Source organism: Diabrotica virgifera, chromosome 1, assembly GCF_917563875.1.
Source record: "Diabrotica virgifera virgifera chromosome 1, PGI_DIABVI_V3a".
Taxonomy (NCBI): domain Eukaryota; kingdom Metazoa; phylum Arthropoda; class Insecta; order Coleoptera; family Chrysomelidae; genus Diabrotica; species Diabrotica virgifera.
In genome coordinates, this window is record NC_065443.1 from 313,734,064 (window position 1) to 313,754,257 (window position 20,194).

The 20,194-nt window shown below is 31.2% G+C and overlaps 1 protein-coding gene across 2 annotated transcripts in view; it reads right to left on the bottom strand.

Annotated features, from left to right (window-relative positions):
• The window catches only part of LOC126886299 (transcriptional regulator ATRX homolog), a 140,286-nt gene that overhangs the window by 101,621 nt on the left and 18,471 nt on the right, over positions 1 to 20,194 (bottom strand). For both annotated transcript variants that reach the window (XM_050653173.1, XM_050653181.1), the window contains 2 exons: positions 5,795 to 6,443; positions 1,646 to 1,914 (listed from right to left, as the gene is read on the bottom strand). In XM_050653173.1, the coding sequence (XP_050509130.1) occupies positions 1,646 to 1,914; positions 5,795 to 6,443 (918 nt within the window). The remainder of the gene's footprint in view (positions 1 to 1,645; positions 1,915 to 5,794; positions 6,444 to 20,194) is intronic.

Here is a 20,194-nt window from a genome sequence, read left to right on the forward strand (position 1 = left end):
TGGAAGACTTTAAACAAATTGATACAGTGTATACAGACTTTTCTAAAGCTTTTGATCGAGTTGACCATAGCATTTTCCTTAAGAGGCTCATCGATATTGGTTTTGGCATAACCACAGTCACCTGGGTCAAGAGTTTTCTGTCTGGCCACCAGCAGAAGGTTAAGGTTGGATCCTTTCTGTCAAACTCTATTGCAGTTACATCGGGCGTTCCTCAGGGCGGGCACTGCTCACCAATTTTCTTTGATCTGTTTGTGAATTCTATTTTCGACTGCTTTGAAAACAGCTGACGATTTTAAAATATCAAAGATAATTTCTAGTCCTTTAGACCAACACCTTCTGCAGGAAGACCTGGATAGATTGACACATTGGTGTACAGTAAACAAACTCAACCTAAATGTCTCAAAATGCTGTTACATTAGTTTTTTCAAAGGTAATAAGAAGATCAATACTTCATATAAAATAAATAATGAAGATCTGAAATATGTTTCAAAAGTTAAAGATTTAGGAGTGATTTTTGACGAAAGTTTGAGTTTTGTTGAACACATTAATTACGAACAGTTCAGTCTTCAAAAATGTTAGGACTTATTTTGAGACACTGTAGTAATTTTTCAGTTGACACTGTAAGAGGAGTTTATTGTTCTTTGGTACGATCTAAACTTAAATATGGCTCTATAGTATGGTCTCCATACCATGCAGTTCATAATATGACTGTTGAAAAAATTCAACACAAATTTTTGAGGTTCTGTGCATTTAAATTAGGTGAAACTATTGTAGATCACGATTATTCATTAATAGAAAACAGTTTAAAACTTAATACACTGGAAAATAGACGTAATCAAGTAGGATTAGTATTTTTGTATAATTTAATAAATGGAAATTTAGATTGCTGTGATCTATTACAGTGTATTAATGTTGATATACAAACTAGAAATCGAAGAGGTGACTTTATAACATTTTATATTCCTTTCCATCGCACAAGTTATGGCCAAAATTCACCTGTAGATCGTTACTGTAAACTTATAAATGACAAACACATTGAAATTTTTGATATATCTCTGAATATGTTTAAAAATAATTTAAATAGAGTATTTATTTAATTTTTTGTTAGTTCTAAGGTTACAAGTACCTACCTATTCTTATTCTAATATTTGATATCTAATTATAATGTTGTTAAAGTATTATTAGTACATATTTAGCTCGTAAACTTATTATTGTTAATTGTATAACTTTTAATGGGGTAATCCCGTCAATAAATAAATAAAAAAAAATAAAAAAACAACGAATTGTTTCGGTCAGCAGTTTCGAAAATACGTATAGCCCTGATGATCGCCAACCTTCGGAACGAAGATGTCACTTGAAGAAGAAGAAGTGTAGTTTATGGACAGACACAATGAGTTTTTTAACATTTTTTGTAAACATGTGGACGACGACCATGGACGTGTCAGATTTCATATGCATCTGTAGATGTAATGTGACATTTTTGACACCGATTTCTTATGGCAACTCGATATTTTAAAAATGTCGTCTATAGACGTTGTCTCACAATTACTTCAATGGAAATGAGACGTCCATACACGTTCTGTCCGTCAACGTGTTAAGGGGTAAAAATGTCTTTAATAAACCGTATATATGAGAAAAAACATACTTGCTTAGTTCCTTTTTCTTTTCTTTCTTCCTTGTAGCAAAATCGTCGTCAGAATCAGAGCTATCTAACGTTATCGTTTTCTTTTTTTTATCTTCAGTCTCGCTATCGGATGAATTAATTGTCACTTTCTGTACACTGGTATCTGCATCGGAATCATCGCTAGAAATTGTAGATATCTTTTTCGAGCTATCGTCTTCATCATCGGTCTTGTTTGATTTGTCGTTTTTGTCTTTAACTTTATCTTCATCTTCTGATTCTTTAGATGAATCCTAAAAGGGAAAGACATTAGTATTAGAAAATTGATATTTATTGTGTTGAGTTCTTGGGAGACTAATGAACGAAATATTAAGATATAGTGGAGAATATGGACTCTCTCTTAACATCAAAAAAACCAAATTTATGAAAATTAGCAAGAACAACAATACAAACAAAATATTAACGGTAGGCGGTCAGCAGATTGAGAGAGTAAAAAATATACCTGCTTGGGAACGATAATCACAGAAAATAATGATTATACTGCAGAAATAAAAGTGAGAATTGAAAAAGCACGTGCCAACTTCGTGAAAATGAAAAAGATTTTATGCAGCTAAGATTTGATGTTGGCAATTAGAATAAGACTAATTAAATGTTATGTAAACAGTGTGCTTTAGTATGGAGCTGAATCATGGACATTAAATCGAAATGCAATAAATTGACTTAACGCGTTTGCAATGTGGACATTTAGAAGAGTGTTAAGAATTTCATGGATAGAGTCACGAATATACAGGGTGAGTCACCAATAACGGGACGGAAGATTACAGCGAAATGGTAAAAGATTTGAAAAAAATTTAAATTGAATAGTTTGTCAGTTGATAAAAGCTACATTATAAAATTATTTTGAAATATACAGGCTGTCCCAATAAATGGCGGCGTGTCAAAGTTATTTTTTTTCTTATGGAACACCCTGTATTTTATTGCATTTTTTAATTGTTCGCAAAAAATAAGGTATAGTTTTATAAGACTTCCCTATACCTATGTACAGAGTGTTCTGAGTTATGTTGACTTTTCTTAATATGTAAAGTTTTAAAAGAAGGCTTATTCTCAAGTTATTTAAGAAATTATAAAAACATTATTTTTACATCTAAATAGTTGGATATTGGTTTAATGTATTCCATGATTAATTATTACACATTTGTCTACAGGGTGTTCAAAATTTACAGTTTCATTATTGGAGTATTCAATGTGTCATATGATGCTTATTTTAAATGGAACACCATGTATATTAATAAATAATTATACTAAACAAATTTACCTCTTTCGAATGGTATATGGATGTCCTATACGTAGGTGTCATAGTTTTTGCGTAATTTACAATTATTTAAATTCTTAATCTGTAAATCGACTTTAAAACAAAAGATGTAGTTAATTAATGTCATTGTATGACATTGTCAGTTTATGACAGTACGGTCTGGTAATTATCAAAACTATAAACATCCGCGTATGATATTCAAATCCTTTTTACTTAAAAATGGCTTTGGCTCAAATTTAATTGTTCCTTAAAATGAATAATCACGCTATCTATGAAAGAGTAGACATGCTACTTTGCATTGGGGAATATTTTTAAAATTGTCTCTTAGCTTCTAAAATTTACGCTTAAAAATATCTTGATAGAAGACACCCCAAAAAGGACGTTTTTGAGAGATTTCTCGATAGATTCCGTGCTACTGGTGATGTTGCATAGGTACGAAAAGTTAAATAAAAATAAACCATTTATTTTTGATGACGTTAACGAACTTGATGTCCTGCTTTCTGTTACGGAAAACCCAAATACTAGTACGTGAAAAATTTCAAGTCAATTGGAAATCAGTCAAACGAGTGTATGTAGAATACATAAGAAAAACCACTATCATCTATCATCCGTATAAAACTCAACTACACCAGCATTAGACAGAACAGGAACGTTTAACTTTTCGTTTATACACTTTAGAATTTGGAGAAGATCCTGATTTTTTTAAAGAATGTATTGTGTACAGACGAATCTACCTCCTTTTCATAATAATCGTCTAGTTAATAGACATAGCTTTCACTTTATTATGATGCAGTAAACAAACATTTTACTGTTGATCGACAACATCGATGAAGTGTTAATGTTTGGGGCAGTATTCTGAGCGAGTACATAATCGACCCATATTTCTTGACGAAAATCTGAATGGAGCAACATTTTTAAATTTCTTAAAACAAGTTTTTTGGATCCATCTTAAAATCTTCCACTTAGCGTGCGAACAAACATGTGGCTCCAATTGGACGACGAGTTCCTGCTTACTTTTGACGTGATGTTAAGAACAACCTCAACATAAAATTTAGAAATAAATGGATAGATAGATTCGGTCCATATATTTGGCCACCTAGGTCACCAGGATTGACCAAGATGAATTTTTTTAAATGGGGTTATATTAAAAATATTGTAAATACTACTCTTTCTTACCCTACTACATCAGATTATATTTTTATGAAATTAAGAATTTCGAACGCGCTTGCGTCTATAACACCAGCTATGTTAAATAACGTAAACAAATAATTTAAAATCGCTTGTTGTATAAACATTTTGAACATGTATTACATAACTGATAATTTTTTACTTATAGTAAGTTGTGGTTCATTTTGTATTATTTATGTATTTGTTTTATTAATATTTCTTTGTTTCGTTATGTATTTAGTTATTTTCAATAACGAAAAAGTTTATTTTACAAATCAGCAAATAAAAATATACCTACATATTTATTTACATCTACACTCTATAACAACTATGCCAAGATGATGGGTTTAAAAATCGAGAGTGACTATAAATATTTTTAAAATCGATGTACCGTTTAAAAAAATTGTAAATTACGCAAAACCTATGACTCCTAGTTATAGAACATCTCTATACCATTCGAAAGAGAAACCTGTGTTTAGTATAATCATTGATTAATATACATGGTTTTCTAATAAAATAACCATCATATTATGCTACATTGATGAATAATCCAATAATGAAACTGTAAATTTTGAACACCCTCTAAATAAATGTGTAATAATCAATCATGGAATGCATTAATTATAAGATAATTACCAGACCGTATTGTCATAAAGTGACAATGTCATACAATGACATTAATTAACTTCATCTTTTGTTTTAAAATCGATTTACAGATTAAGAATCTAAATAATCGTAAATTACGCAAAAACTATGAGACCTAGGTATAGGACATCCATATACTATTCGAAAGAGGTAAATTTGTTAAGTATAATTGTTTGTTAATATACATGGTGTTCTATTTAAAATAATCATCATATGAAACATTGAATACTTCAATAATGAAACTGTAAATTTTGAACACCCTGTAGACAAATGTGTAATAATTAATCATGGAATACGTTCAACCAATATCCAACAATTTAGATGTAAAAGTAATATTTTTATAATTTCTTAAATAACTTGAGAATAAGCCTTCTTTTAAAACTTTACATTTTAAGAAATGTCAACAAACAACTTTTTTGCGGACAATTAAAAAATGCAATAAAATACAGGGTATTCAATAAGAAAAAATATAACTTTGATACGCCGCCATTTATTGGGACACCCTGTATACTTCAAAATAATTTTAAAATGTAGCTTTTATCAACTTACAAACTATTAATTTAAAATTTTTTTCAAATCTTTTACCATTTTGCTGTAATCTTCCGTCCCGTTAGTGGTGACTCACCCTGTATAAGTGTTAAGGAGAATTGGCACAGAGAGGGAAACTGAAAACACAGTAAAAGAAAGGAAATTGCAATATCTCGGATATGTGACGAGCGGCGAACTATGTAACATCTTGAGGCTCATAATTCAAGGAAAAATAGAGGGTAGGAGAAGCGTACGAAGGAGACGCGTTTCCGGGTTGAAGAACCCGAGCGAATGGTTTGGTTGCAGCCCAAGGCAACTGTTCAGAGCAGCTGCCTCGAAGGCCAGAATAGCCACGATGATTGCCAACCTTCGTCGCAGAGATGGCACTTAAAAGAAGAAGCTGTGAGATAATAAGTTAGAAAAAAATATGGTGTACCAGGGAAAAATTGTATTTCTAATGCTGCAGCGAAATCAATCATTTATACGCTACAATATCTAAGTCTAACATATGATTTACTTACTGAGTTTTTAGTTTTCTTCTTTTTGTTGCCATTTTTAGAACTGGTTGAAGGTGAATCTGAGTCTGCATCTGACTGGGATTTCTTATCTCCGTCAACAGACTCTGCATCTGAATTATTGTTTGATCCTTTTTTCGTTTTTGTTTTCTTTTTAGATTCCTCCGCATCTTTTGCTTTTTTGTTTTTACTTCCTTTCTTCGTAGTTTTGTCGTCTTCAGGTTGACTTTTCTTATTTTTCTTTGTACTTACTTCTTCCTCGGAATCACTGATTACTACATTTTCATTATTTTCGCTGTCGTCTTCCTTTGTTTTAACACTTTTCTTCGAAGATTTATCTTCGCCAGATTCCACATCTTTGTCCTTTGTTTTTATGTCCTTGTTCGACGGATTTTCCTCTTCAGAATCTTTATCGTTCTTAACCCTTTTCCCAGATTTCTTACTATTCGATGTATCATCATTTAAATCGGCATCCACGTCTTTGGTTGTTTTTTTACTTCTGGTCGTTTTTGAAGAGTCGCCTTCATTATCAGAATCGTCTGATATTACAGTGGTTTTCGATTTTTTCTTTCTGGATTTCTCAGTATCGCTTGAGGAGTCGCCCGGGGATTTACGGCCTCTCTTCGATTTTCTCAACAACTTTAACTTTTCAACACTAAAACACAAATTAAAAACGATTAGTTTAACTGTTCCATGAACACATTAATCTGATAAAATAGGAATTTAATAGCACTTATACTAAATTTAAATTCCAGATGCAGTAGAAATAAACAAACCAAGACACGTTAAATGCTACTAGGAGCATTCCCAAATCATAATTTACAATGTATATGTTACAGTTCAAGTTGATTATCCAGTTTTGAGTTGACTATTCCTAGTTCGAGTCAACTCAAACGGCTGGTTTCAGTAAAAGTTGATTATAAATATAAAATGAAGATTTTTATTCAATATTTACTAATAAAATTAGGCTCTAACTAGAAAAAGTATAGGTACTCTTCCCAATGCCATTTAGTACGAGTACCCCAGCATGTGGGTGAAAAAACGTGATATAATTCAGGAATTTTTGAAACCTATCAGGTGTTGTAAAGGACGATGCCAGGAATAACTTCTACTAAAATGTAACCAAAAATATTGTGCGCCTTTTTTTTAATTGCGATTTTCATTTGTTAAATTTGCAATTTTAATTGATTTTTTATTTTGTAGCTTAGGATATTGATTTTAGAGAAAAACATTTTAATAGAAAGTTGTAGTAAATTAAAAAACCTACAATTTGAGCTATGGTAAGTTTAATTTCGTTAATTGGTTATTGCAAAACAGCCTGCGGAAGGTCCAAAATGGCCGTTTTTTACAATTGCATTATTTATTGTACAAATAATTTTTTTTTAATTTTTAAAGCTTTAAAATGAAGATCTTTCAATTCCAAACACAAAAAAAATTGTAAAGCCAGATTAACGAATTTGTTGCTTAGATATTATAAATTGTTTATCCCAATAGGTCAAATGTCGAAGGCTATAACTTTTTGAAAAAAAAATCGTAGAAAGTTGGTGAAACATCCAATCTCCTTCTAAAGAGTTATATTGTCATATTCTGATGTAAATAAAAGGGTAAAACATTTTTAAACCTCTAATTTTTGGATTTGAAAATAAGGGGGCAAATTTCGTTATAAACATTTAGAGCTGAAGCGGCCCTGTATATCCTATGAGTTTCTAACTTACAGATTATTGTTGCTAAAGACGAAACGAAGATTTATAAAAAAATTAAAATTTTCTACAACCAACTGAAGCCGAGATTTTTCTTTCTTAAATCATAGTGCCTTCATTTATAACAATTAAGAAATTATTTTACAGTAATTGACTAAAGAAAGATTGATATTATCTTAAAATAAAAATTATTATCAAATATAATTACATTTAATTATTAAAAATTATTTTTAAAATCGGTGCTTTTGCGAGCGGCCGAATTTTGCAAATCACCCGGCTCGCTTCAAATCCGCGCGCTCGGAAAATTTTTACGTAACTTGTATTACATTTTGACAGAAAACAATTTAATAATATTACCATTATAATATACAGTCTATTTACCACTGTATTTGTTTTTCTTGATAAACTTTTATATGTGAAATCCAAAACGAATAGCCGCTACAAGAAGAAAAATTTTTATATTGTATATTATAGTAAGAAGTAACATTATTATTATTATATTTATATAACAATGAAAAAATTTAAAATATATTTCATATATATGTATCATTTTTGTAATATTATTTCTTCCGAAATGAAATTTCACATATAAAAGATTATCAAGAAAAACAAATACAGTGGTAAATAGACTGTATACTATAATGGTAATATTGTTAAATTGTTTTCTGACAAAATTTAATACAAGTTACGTAAAAATTTTCCGAGCACGCGGATTTGAAGCGAGCCGGGCGATTTGCAAAATTCGGCCGCTCGCAATAGCACCGATTTTAAAAATAATTTTTAATAATTAAATGTAATTATATTTTATAATAATTTTTATTATAAGATAATATAAGTTTTTCTTTAGTCAGTGACTGTAAAATAATTTCTTAATTGTTATAAATAAAGGCACTACGATTTAAGAAAAAAAAAAACAATTGTCTCGGCTTCAGTGGGTTGTAGAAAATTTTTATTTTTTTATAAATCTTCGTTTTGTCTTCAGCAACAATAATCTTTAAGTTAGAAACTCATAGGATGTACAGGGCCACTTCAGCTCTAAATGTTTATAACGAAATTTGCCCCCTTATTTTCAAACCCAAAAATTATCTCGGCTTCAGTTGGTCGTAGAAATTTTTAATTTTTTTATAAATCTTCGTTTCATCTTCAATAACAATAATCTGAAGTTAGAAACTCATAGGATGTACAGGGCAGCTTCAGCTCTAAATGTTTATAACGAAATTGCCCCCTTATTTTCAAACCCACAAATTAGAGGTTTAAAAATGTTTTACGCATTTTTTTACATCAGAATATGAAAATATAACTCTTTAGAAGGAGATTAGATGATTCACCAACTCTATACGATTTTTTTTCAAAAAGTTATAGCCTTCGACATTTGACCTCTTGGGATAAACAATTTATAATATCTAAGCAACAAATAAGTTAATCTGTCTTTACGATTTTTTTTTATGTTTGGAATTGAAAGATCTTCATTTTTAAGCTTTAAAAAATAAAAAAAATTATTTGTACAATAAATAATGCAATTGTAAAAAACGGCCATTTTGGACCTTTCGCAGGCTGTTTTGCAATAACCAATTAACCAAATTAAACTTACCGTACCTCAAGTTGTAGGTTTTTTAATTTACTACAACTTTCTGTTAAAAAGTTTTTCTCTAAAATCAATATCCTAAGCTGCAAAATTAAAAATCATTAAAAATTGCAAATTTAACAAATGAAAATCGCAATTAAAAAAAAAAGCGCACAATATTTTTGGTTAAATTTTAGTAGAAGTTATTCCTGGCATCGTCCTTTACAACACCTGATAGGTTTCAAAAATTCCTGAATTATATCCTGAAATCGACCTATTTTTCACCCACAGCCTGGGGTAGAGTTGATTCACACAAACAACAGATTTTAGAAATTAAATGTTACTGGATATGATCAAATCGTGATAAGTAGTTGAAACGGTCAAAACAAAGAGACGCACACTCATCAAAAAAGCATGTGAGATTATATTCGTATAATCTACTTTTACTGAATCGATCCAGGAATAGTCAACTCAAACTAGTAAGAGTTGATTCTATTTTTCCCGCGATCTACTTTTACTAACAAGGGTTAGGAAGAGTCGACTTTAACTAGTAAAATTTAAATTCAATTTTTCAAATCAACTCTTACTGCTTGTTTTAGTTGGAGTTGACTCGAACTAGGAATAGTAAACTCTAACTGAGAATCAACTTGAACTGTAACATATAAATTGTAAATCCCAAATCATGATTTCCAAAGTTTATACATTGTAAATTATGATTCAGGAGTGCTCCTAGTAGCATTTAACGTGTCTTGGTTTGTTTATTTCTGTGCTGCATTTTGAATTTAAATTTAATATAGATGGAAAAGGTCTGATAGTTTTGATTGTTTGAACGACATCTTTGCTAAGTTCATTTTCAGTGTGAAAAACTATAAGCTAAGTTTTTCATGTTAGTATGTTATATTATTAAATGACAAAACAAACGTGACTATGGCTTATATATTTTTGATACAGTCCGTTGGATGTGAAGTGACAGAATATTTGAATAATGATTAACCGTTAAGAACCATTGCTCGCTGCGGCTCGAAACAGTTCCTGAGGTTTTCTTAAAACATGTTCTCAAATTTCGCAGCAGTGACATTGTCCTTCTACCGGGTCCCCGCTTACCTTTGACTTTACCTTGCAATATGGACTGCAGCAGGGAGTAACGGTGTTGATTTCTCATAAATGTCCCAGATACTGCAATTTTAAGCGTTTGATCGTAAACACAATATCCGGTCATTTCTTCCTAGAACTTCCTTGTTGGTGATCCTTGCTGTCCATGATATTCTCAGCATTCTTCTATAATGCCGCATTTCAAATGCTTCAAGTTTTTTAATAATGGTGTCTGTAAGCGTCCATGCCTCCGCTCCGTACAACAATACAGAGAAAACATATTATCTCAAATGTCTCATTTTTGTATCTAGGGATATGTGTGACTTTTGAAGACCGTTCTTGGCTTTCCTATGCGGCACTTTATTTCTTGTGCATTGCTCCAATGCTCATTTATAATAGTTCCCAGGTAACAATACTGTTTTAAGCACTCTATCTACGTTCCATTAATGTATAGATGAGCCCCGTTTATTTCTCCTTGCTGATAATCATTTTAACAAGTTACATTGAGTGAAAAAGAGGAGAAAATTTATTGTTTTTTTGTTTCAAATATATCATTCAGAACTTTTTCGGCCCTCGGTAATAATGTAATCTGCGTTTAAATTTTTCAAAAATATTTATTAGTTTTTTCCGAATACGAAAAAAATGAATCCATATAAAATGCGTTTGCATGAAATAGTTACACTAGCCACTAAATTAGTAAAAGCATTTCCGACTGATGACAGAACGAGAAAGAAAAGGCAACGTTAGTGGCTAATGTAAATATCAGACTAGGCGCCAAATAGAGGTCACCGTGTCCTTTTCAATTCTGATGGACAAACTCAACGGTTTCTTATGGATTTTTGGCTGCTGATTACGAATTTCGAGGGTGAATATCGATCCGAGTGGTCAAAAAATTGTTATAAACAATTTAATTGTTTATGAGGCTCTGGCTCATAACCTAAAAAAATAAAAAATAAATATTTCAAATAAAATCTTCTTCCTTAATAAAAAACGAAGAAAAAAACCTTTAATAAACTGAAATCCAACAATTAGAACTCAAGATATTGTAAAATTAGTGCACAATGCAAATTGCAAAATAAGTATTTTTCGAAGCTTTATCGATCGTAACTCGGCTTCTACGCAGCTAATCAGCCTTAGAAGGTCTCATTTTAAAGTTTAATTAATAGGCTTCCAAACAAAGTTTGTCTAATTACTTTATCTTCATTTGTTTTTAAGATAATATACCAGTTTGAAATTATAATTTTCTTAAAAAAAATTATACATAAATTTGTTTATAAGGTTTCAAGCAAATTTGAGCTATAAACATTTATACTTTAATTAACAACAATGATAAAAAACTCTGAACAATTTGAGCTTATAAAAATGTTCGTAAGTTTATTTTTGGTCAAGATATCGAAATTTTGGCTACGAATTTCGTCATTTTCTTGACTGTGAGCCGATCTTGCGCCTCATACCGCGCCATTAAAATATCGATATCTTGGCCAAAAATAAACTTACGAATATTTTCATAAGCTCAAATTGTTCCTTTTGAATTCTTCTATCATTATTGTTGATTAAAGTATAAATGTTTATAGCTCAAATTTGCTTGAAATCCTTATAAACAAATTAATGTAAAATTTTTTTAAGAAAATTATAACTTCAAACGTGTATAACTTTAAAACAAATATAAAGTAATTTAACAAACTTTTTTTGGAAGCCTATTAATTAATCTTCAAAATGAGACCTTCTAAGGCTCATTTGCATGCGTAGAAGCCGAGTTACGAGCGATAAAGCTTAAAAAAATACTTATTTGACAAATTTGCATTGTGTACTAATTTTACAATATCTTGAGTTCTAATTGTTGGATTTAAGTTTAGTAAACGTTTTTTCTTCGGTTTTTATTAAAGAACAAATTTTATTTGAAACATTTTTTTTATCTCTTTTAGTTTATGAGCCAGAGCCTTATAAACAATTAAATTGTTTATAACAATTTTTTGACCACTCGGATCGAAATCCACCATCGAAATTCGTCATCAGCAGCCAAAAATCCATAAGAAACCGTTGAGTTTGTCCATCAGAATTGAAAAGGACACGGTGACCCCTCTGGCGCCTAGACTATATATCAATTCACAAAACTTCAAGTTGCCTTTTCTTTCTCGTTCTGTCATCAATCGGAAATGCTTTTACACGTTTACTTCAGTTAACTTTTTCTTTTCTCAATATGAAGACATAATTATACTCAACAACCCCCGTGCTTCGTGGAAGGTCATATGATGCCTTAGGGTAGATCCTATCATTTGGATTTAACATTCTAATGTAAGACATTTAAACGGTTTTAACCGATGTATTTTTGGTGGCTTAGCATGTAAAGCTTGTAAATATAACCTATAAGTATAACCTACCTTTGTTTTTTATCTTAGTCAACATTTAAAAATGTTGAATTGTTGAACAGAAGATAAAAAAAGAACATTGATGATGCTCTCTTTAGAGCGAAAACGTTGTTGTATTTGTAGCCCTCTTTTAGGGTTTTTTAAAATAAATATATTATGTAGAAGATTTTTCTTCAAATTATTTTCATTAATTTGTAGTCTTTGAAAATTTATTACCATGGTTTATTCCATTCTGGAAAGGGTAAAATATTATGCTTATGTTGATTATGATTATTTCGATTTCTTTCAATGAGCAATGAGCGTGAGGGTCGATCGCAGCAGAGCCGGTAAGGGAAGCAGACGCTAGTTGAATGTTGAATATTACACACAAAAAAAGTTTGTTTCGTTGTTATCAAAGTGTCAAATTTACCTGGAGGGGGGCGGGATGGTTTGAAATCAACATTTTAAGCACATTTATGTGATTTTTTTAAAACTATGGATTATTTTTTGAAACTATGAAATAATAAATATATTTTTTTTATAAACTACAATTATTCAAATAATATTTAAAAAAATTCAAGGAAAAATATTTAAAAATATGCCAATCGTCTAACGGTGGCAAATTTTTATAGACACCTCAAAAACATGGATTTTGCTGTGGACATCGGAACTGGTCACTGGATTATGTGAAACAAAAAATTCAACAAGTTTTATTATCTAATTAGTCTCTCGATGTAACGTTATCGAGTTTTTTTATTTTTAATAATTTATGAGTTCTCAGTACCACTCGAAAGTAAAAAAAACTTATGTGTAATAAACGGGTGAATATCAATATATTTATTATTGCTAAACAAAAAATAAGCACAAAAACAAATACATATCGACGGCGTTACTTGCAGAATATCTAAAGAAAATATATGCAAAATTTCAGGAGGATCGGTCTAGTAGTTTAGTTTCAGGAGGATCTAGTAGATCAGTCTAGTAGTGAGTTATAATGTTCACCGGCTTTGAAAACAATTTTGAGAAAAACTCCTTTAAAGTTTTGACAACTTCGTCTTGTCTTATTTGTCTGTCATATCGTAAAGTGATGCACATCGGAATATGTTTTTGAATCGCGGAGTAATCTACAAAAGTAAAGGGGTACAGCTTTTGAACCTTTCTCACTAAGCTCAAGCGTGCTGGTACTTTTTGAAAAACGTGGACAGATGAGATATCCTGATCGAAAATCACTAAATTCTTTTCCAAATGACGGTGTTTCTCTGACGAAATTTGCTATTGTTTTAAACCTTTGTGTATCCAATGTTTGGAATTTTGAAGAAAAATATAAATCAAATAATGTTATATTTTATTAAATTGTATCAAACAAAACAGTCTCAATTCCGTATTATAATTAATCTTAAGTGACTAAAAACATAAACAAAACATTAAAGATACAGTCAATTCATAAGTTATTCATTTTATGAGTACGCCTTCTACCAACATAATTTTCATCGCTTCTATCATAGACAGCTTTTAAGTCTTCACATTTATACAGAGCTAACGGAACATACAGGCTATTTAATCTACAGTCTTCTACAGATCGTTGGATTATCTCGCTTCTTTTTAACTCAGTCACTTGTTCAACTTGGGAATCTCTAGAATAATGAATTAGTAGCGTGAAAATAAGAAATATTAGGCAATGATCACATACATGATACATACACACTTATTATATAACCAATCATCCAACTCTATCATTAATATTCATAATAACGTGTGTTTACTTTTAAATTAGATATAGGAGTACACTCATGGCAACACTGCTGCCCCGTTTCTCATACCCAAGTTGCGCCAATTTGTTCAGTCATTCGTCGATTTTACAGTGGCAATGTCATAAGTGGCAGTGGCATATCATAAGCAATGTTGCCGATTTTAGCGCTTTGTTCAGTCGCCTATCTCTAATCGAAAACTAAATGTATGGTATCAACATAACAATAACCCGTGACGACACAATTTGTGCTAATATGAAGCCAAAACGATTTAAAAGAATAAACCATGGTAATTTTTAATTAATCTGAGAGGACTACATAAGTGAAATTTCAAAATGTATATATTTATTATTATAATAATTATGTTAATATTGTTAATTGTAATTAACAATTAACAAGCGGAAGTTTTACTTCAATAAATTAAAAAAAAAAAGAATTTAAAGCACTCATGGTAGTGCCGACAGAAGTGAAAACTTCTTATAGTATATACGGGATGACGGTCGCTAATTCAATACTTTTTCACCATCTAAAAAGGCACAACGTTTCTACAGAAGTTTTCACTTCAAAAATTTATTTTATCGAAGTAATGACGGTCGCGGTTACGGTCGCTAATTCAATACTTCTTCCCCATCCAAAAAGTGAACAACGTCCCTAAAGAAGTTTTCATTTCAAAAATTTATTTCGCCGAAGCGATGACGGTCGCTAACTCAACACTTTTCCCCACCTAAATAGTGTATAACGTCCCTAAAAAAGTTTTCGCTTCAAAAATTTATTCGTCGAAGCAATGACTGTCGCTAATTTAATACTTTTACTCCATCTAAAAAGTGCACAACGTCCCTAAAGAAGTTTTCACTTCAAAACTTTATTTCGTTGAAGCAATGATCGCTAATTTAATACTTTTTTCCCATCGAAAAAGTGCAAAACGTCCCTAAGGAAGTTTTCACTTCAAAAATTTATTTTGCCGAAGCGATGACGGTCGCTAATTCAATACTTTTTCACTCATCTAAAAAAGGCACAACGTCCCTAAAGAAGTTTTCACTTCAATTTATTTTGTCGAAGCATTGACGGTAGCTAATTTAATACTTTTTCCCCATCTAAAAAGGGCACAACGTCCCTAAAGAAGTTTTCACTTCAAAAATTATTTCGTCGAAGCAATGACAGTCGCGATGACGGCCGCTAATTCGATACTTTTTCCTCATCTAAAAAGGGCACATCATCCGTAAAGAACTTTTCACTTCAAAAATTTATTTCGTCGAAGCAATGACGGTCCGGATGACTGACGATAATTCAATACTTTTTCCCCATCTAAAAAGGGCACAAAGTTTCTACAGAAGTTTTCACTTCAAAAATTTATTTCGCCGAAGCGATGACAGTCGCTAATTCAACACTTTTTCCCCATGTAAAAAGTGCACAACGTCCCTAAAGAAGTTTTTGCTAATTTAATACTTTTTCCCCATCAAAAAATTGCACAACGTCCTTAAAAAAGTGTTCACTTTAAAAATTTATTTCGTAGAAGCAATGACGGTCGGTACTTCAATTTATTTTTTCCCATCTAAAAAGTGCACAACGTCCCTAAAGAAGTTTCAATTCAATAATATTACTCTTATTATACGTATATTATAACAATATACGTACAAAATTTATTTCGTCGAAGCGATGACGGTCGCGAAATCAATCCTTTTTCCCCGTCTCAAAATAGATTTTACATCTATTTTAAATTTATATACTTCTACACAATTTATATACATACACATAATAAATAATGTACAAAATTTATTTCGCCGAAGAGATGACAGTCGCGATCACGGTCACGAAATAAATCCTTTTTCCTCCCTCCCAAAAATAGGTTTTACATTTATTTTAAATTTAAATATGTACTTCTATTACAATTTATGTATACATACACATAATATAGATACGTACAAAATTTATTTCGCCGAAGAGATGACGGTCGTGAAATAAATCCTTTTTCCCCATCCTAAAATAGGTTTTACATTTATTTTAAATTGAAATACCTCTACAAAATTTATATATACATACACATAATATATAGCATAAGCGATGACGGTCGCGAATTCAATGCTTTTCCCCCTATCCAAAAATCGCACAACGCCCCTAAAGAAGTTTTCACTTCAATAAAACTTTACTGGGACGAAGTTTTATGGTAACACCATCGTGATTTCTAAAATTTGCAAACCAACGAATGCTGGAGCAAAAAAGGCTGTGGGGATCTAAAAGTTACACATTATCTTATATATCTTATATATTTTATATATATCAAATTGACTTGCTACAATTCAAAATCTTTTTTTTTGTAAACGTAGTCAATAAATTTTTTAACCTTTGAATCTTTGTTGCATCTCACTTCTCGCCTGTCCAGTGCGGTAAAAGCCTTCCTCAGCCTTCTTTGTCCAGCATTCATTGGTTTGCAAATTTTAGAAAACAACGAAAATGTTACCAGAAAACTTCGTCCCAATAAAGTTTCATTTTTAATATTATTTTAATTTTGTTAAAGTAAAACTTTACATGTATATGTAGATATAAACATGTATTTGGTGGAAAAGACGTAGTATCTCTTATAAGAATAGGACGACTAAGATATGCAGGACATCTAGCAAGATCACAGCATAACAACCCTCCTAGAAGAATCCTTATGTCACAACCTGTGGGAAGTAGAAATAGGGGTAGGCCAAAACTTAGATGGAAAGATGGTGTAGATGAGGATGGGAGAAAAATAGGCGCAGCAAACTGGCAACGGTTGGCAATGGATAGGACTGACTGGCATAATAGACTTGGGAAGGTCGAGGCTCTTTCATAGGGTTGTAGCACCATTGATGATGATGATAAAGTAAAACTTTCGCTTGTTTTAAGCTGATGTATAGAAACCATAGAAAACAAGTTATGGCTGTATGTAAAGGTGGTACATGAGCCGTGGTACATTCGGTTATAAGTCAGATCATTTTCGTATTTTTTATTATTGCATTATTTTGAAGGAAGCCTTACACCTAAAGGTAGAAAGGCTTAGGACTAAGTAAGTAAGTAAGTATTTTGAAGGAAAGACTAAAATATTGGAGTTTAGGAATACAGTTGAACCCGCTTATTAGAATATCCCGGTTTCAGCAATAGAAATTTGAGGTCCGAAAACGTTTATCCTAGCAACCAATGATCGGTTATTAGAATATCCCGGTTATAGAAATACTTTTGCTTGACATGAAGGCTATTCCAATAAGCGGGTTCGACTGTATTTGCAATTTCATTTTATTTGGGCAATTATATTTTGCTTGCTAATGATAATTATTATTTAGCCAAGTTACGGCAGTATATAAAGGTGGTGCATGACCAGTTGTACAGTTACGAAAAGTCTTCAGAATGGGCAAACCCTGGCTTTTCAACCTTCGTTTATAAATAACAATATGACAATCGTGACGTTACACTTCGGCTGTCAGCCCTGTCAAAATCCCTTCGTATTTTTCTATATTTAAACTATGTATATGTATTACATGAGACATTTTCTACCATATAAAGTATTTATAGCAAATTTATATTAATGTATTGATACATTAGCACAAAATTCATAGTGAAATTTAAAATAATCTGTTTTTGTAAACCACACATAAAGCATACACATAAGATCGTCCCCCCGCGACATCAGAGTGTACCATGTGACGTATAATCATAGTTAACATTCCCAGCAGATACTGACTAAATTCTTTCTTGCGTTTGTAATGCACCATATCTTATTTTCTTGATTCGATATATTTTTCAAAGTTAAAAAATATGTTTCTGTAATTTTTCCAAATGGGCTGGCAATTGTTATTATGGGCCATTCCACGAATATACGTCTGTTCCAGACCATCGCGACAATGAATATTTTAGTGTGCAACATAAGAAGTAGGAAAGTAAATGGCTCTAAAAATTATTCCAATAAACAAGAATGTAATTTGCAATTTAGTTTCATACTTCTCATGTTGCACACTAAAATATTCGTTGGCACGATGGTCTGGAACAGACGTATATTCGTGGAATGGCCCATAACAAATAATAATTTATAAAAAAAAAACAATTTTACCAAATCACTTCGAAATGAATTTTTTAGGGGCATCTCATCGAAATAAACACTTTTTCTCTCTTGGTAATTTATCAAAAAATTCTTCTTTTTTTGGGTCTTTTTGCAATTTTTAGTTGAAAAAAGCCTTAACACTTCCAGCTCCAGGCCAATATCAGATATTTGTCTCATGTGGCCATTAATACAGTCATTAAAAAATTATTGAAATGTAAACATGATAGCCGTGTCGGCGGACTTAATGTTAATTAGTATTAAATAATTATTTCATTGTAAAACGAAACAAGAGCCGTCTTATATTTCAGTTCGTTCAGAGAACGCCATAAGTACTTTATTCGGTTTCGAACCTTGTTAGGAATCAGAATCTCATCAGAAAGTGTATTATACAGGGTGGGGCATTAGTGTGACAAAGTCCAATTACTCGTTTGTCGTAAGAGATACAAAAAAAGTTATTTAGGTGAAAGTTGGGGCACACATAGTACCATAATTTAAAAATATATTCAAATATACAGGGGCGTCCGTATTGACAGGGTGACACAAACTTATGTTTTTTTAAACGGAACACCCTGTATATTTTTACATTTTTGGATCCTCCTCAATGCAACCAAAATATAATTGCTAAAATAAAATGAAATTGCAAATATTCCTTAACTCCAATATTTTAGTAGTTCCTTCAAAATAATGCGATAATAAAAAATACAAAAATGATCTGACTTATAACCGAATGTACCACGGGTCATGTACCACCTTTACATACAGCCATAACTTGTTTTCTATGGTCTCTATACAGCAGTAGCGTTTTCAAATACGATTAAATATAAATAGTCTGGACAGATTATCGGAGAATAGGCCATTTTTGGGAAAAGTTATTTACCAGCAATTTTATTGCTGGAATCGAATCTTATGATTGTATACAGGGTGAGGCAGATAAAGGGCCTATTAGAAATATCTCGAGAACTCAAGGTAAGAAAATTATGAAAGTCAGAATACAGGGGTTTTGAGGTGTGAACTATTTAATGAAAATATTTTGGTCTCTTTGCTATTTCTGGTTATACCGGAAGTTGGTTGTAACTTCGTTTTTTTAAATGGGACACCCTGCATATTTTTACATTTTTGGATTCTCCTTGATTTCTTCTTTCTTAAAATATAAGATTTTGTAATATTATACAGGGTAGGTTAAAAGATAATTACGTTTTTTATTAATTTCATAGCAAAATTCACACCCTGTAAAATTGTAGTCGTTTGACATAATAAACCCTGTTTATGTTCAAATGATTTTTACTATAGTCTACTATGTTAAGAATTATTGGTATAGTTAAATTTTTCCTTTTTTGTATACAGGGTTGGTCGAAACTCAAAATGAGTATTTTCTGAGTTTTATTAAATGGAACACCCTGTAATTTAGTATTGTAATGAAATGTTATTTTAGGATACTTTTTAATTTCTTAAGCAATCCCTATACCTAACTGCTTCAGTTTGTGAGTTATCGGTGATTTAAGCCAAACATTAATTGCAACACAAAATACATTCTGACATTTTATTACGTTGACCGTAAAAATATTCAATCACAAATAATTTTTCGGAAATAAATACATACTAATCGAGACTGATACTTAAAATTGCCAATAATGGTTGAGCTATCAAAATATCTACGTAGTTAAGATTGTTGGTGCGATTAACAATTAAGCACAAATTAAAGCAGTTGGGTATAGGGAATGCTTAAGAAATTAAAAAGTACCATAAAATACCAGTTCATTACAATACTAAAATATAGTGTGTTCCATTTAAGAAAACTCAGAAAATACACATTCCGAGTTTCGACCCACCCTGTATACTAAAATTCAAATTTTAGCTATACTATTAATTGGTAACAATAGTAGACCATATTAAA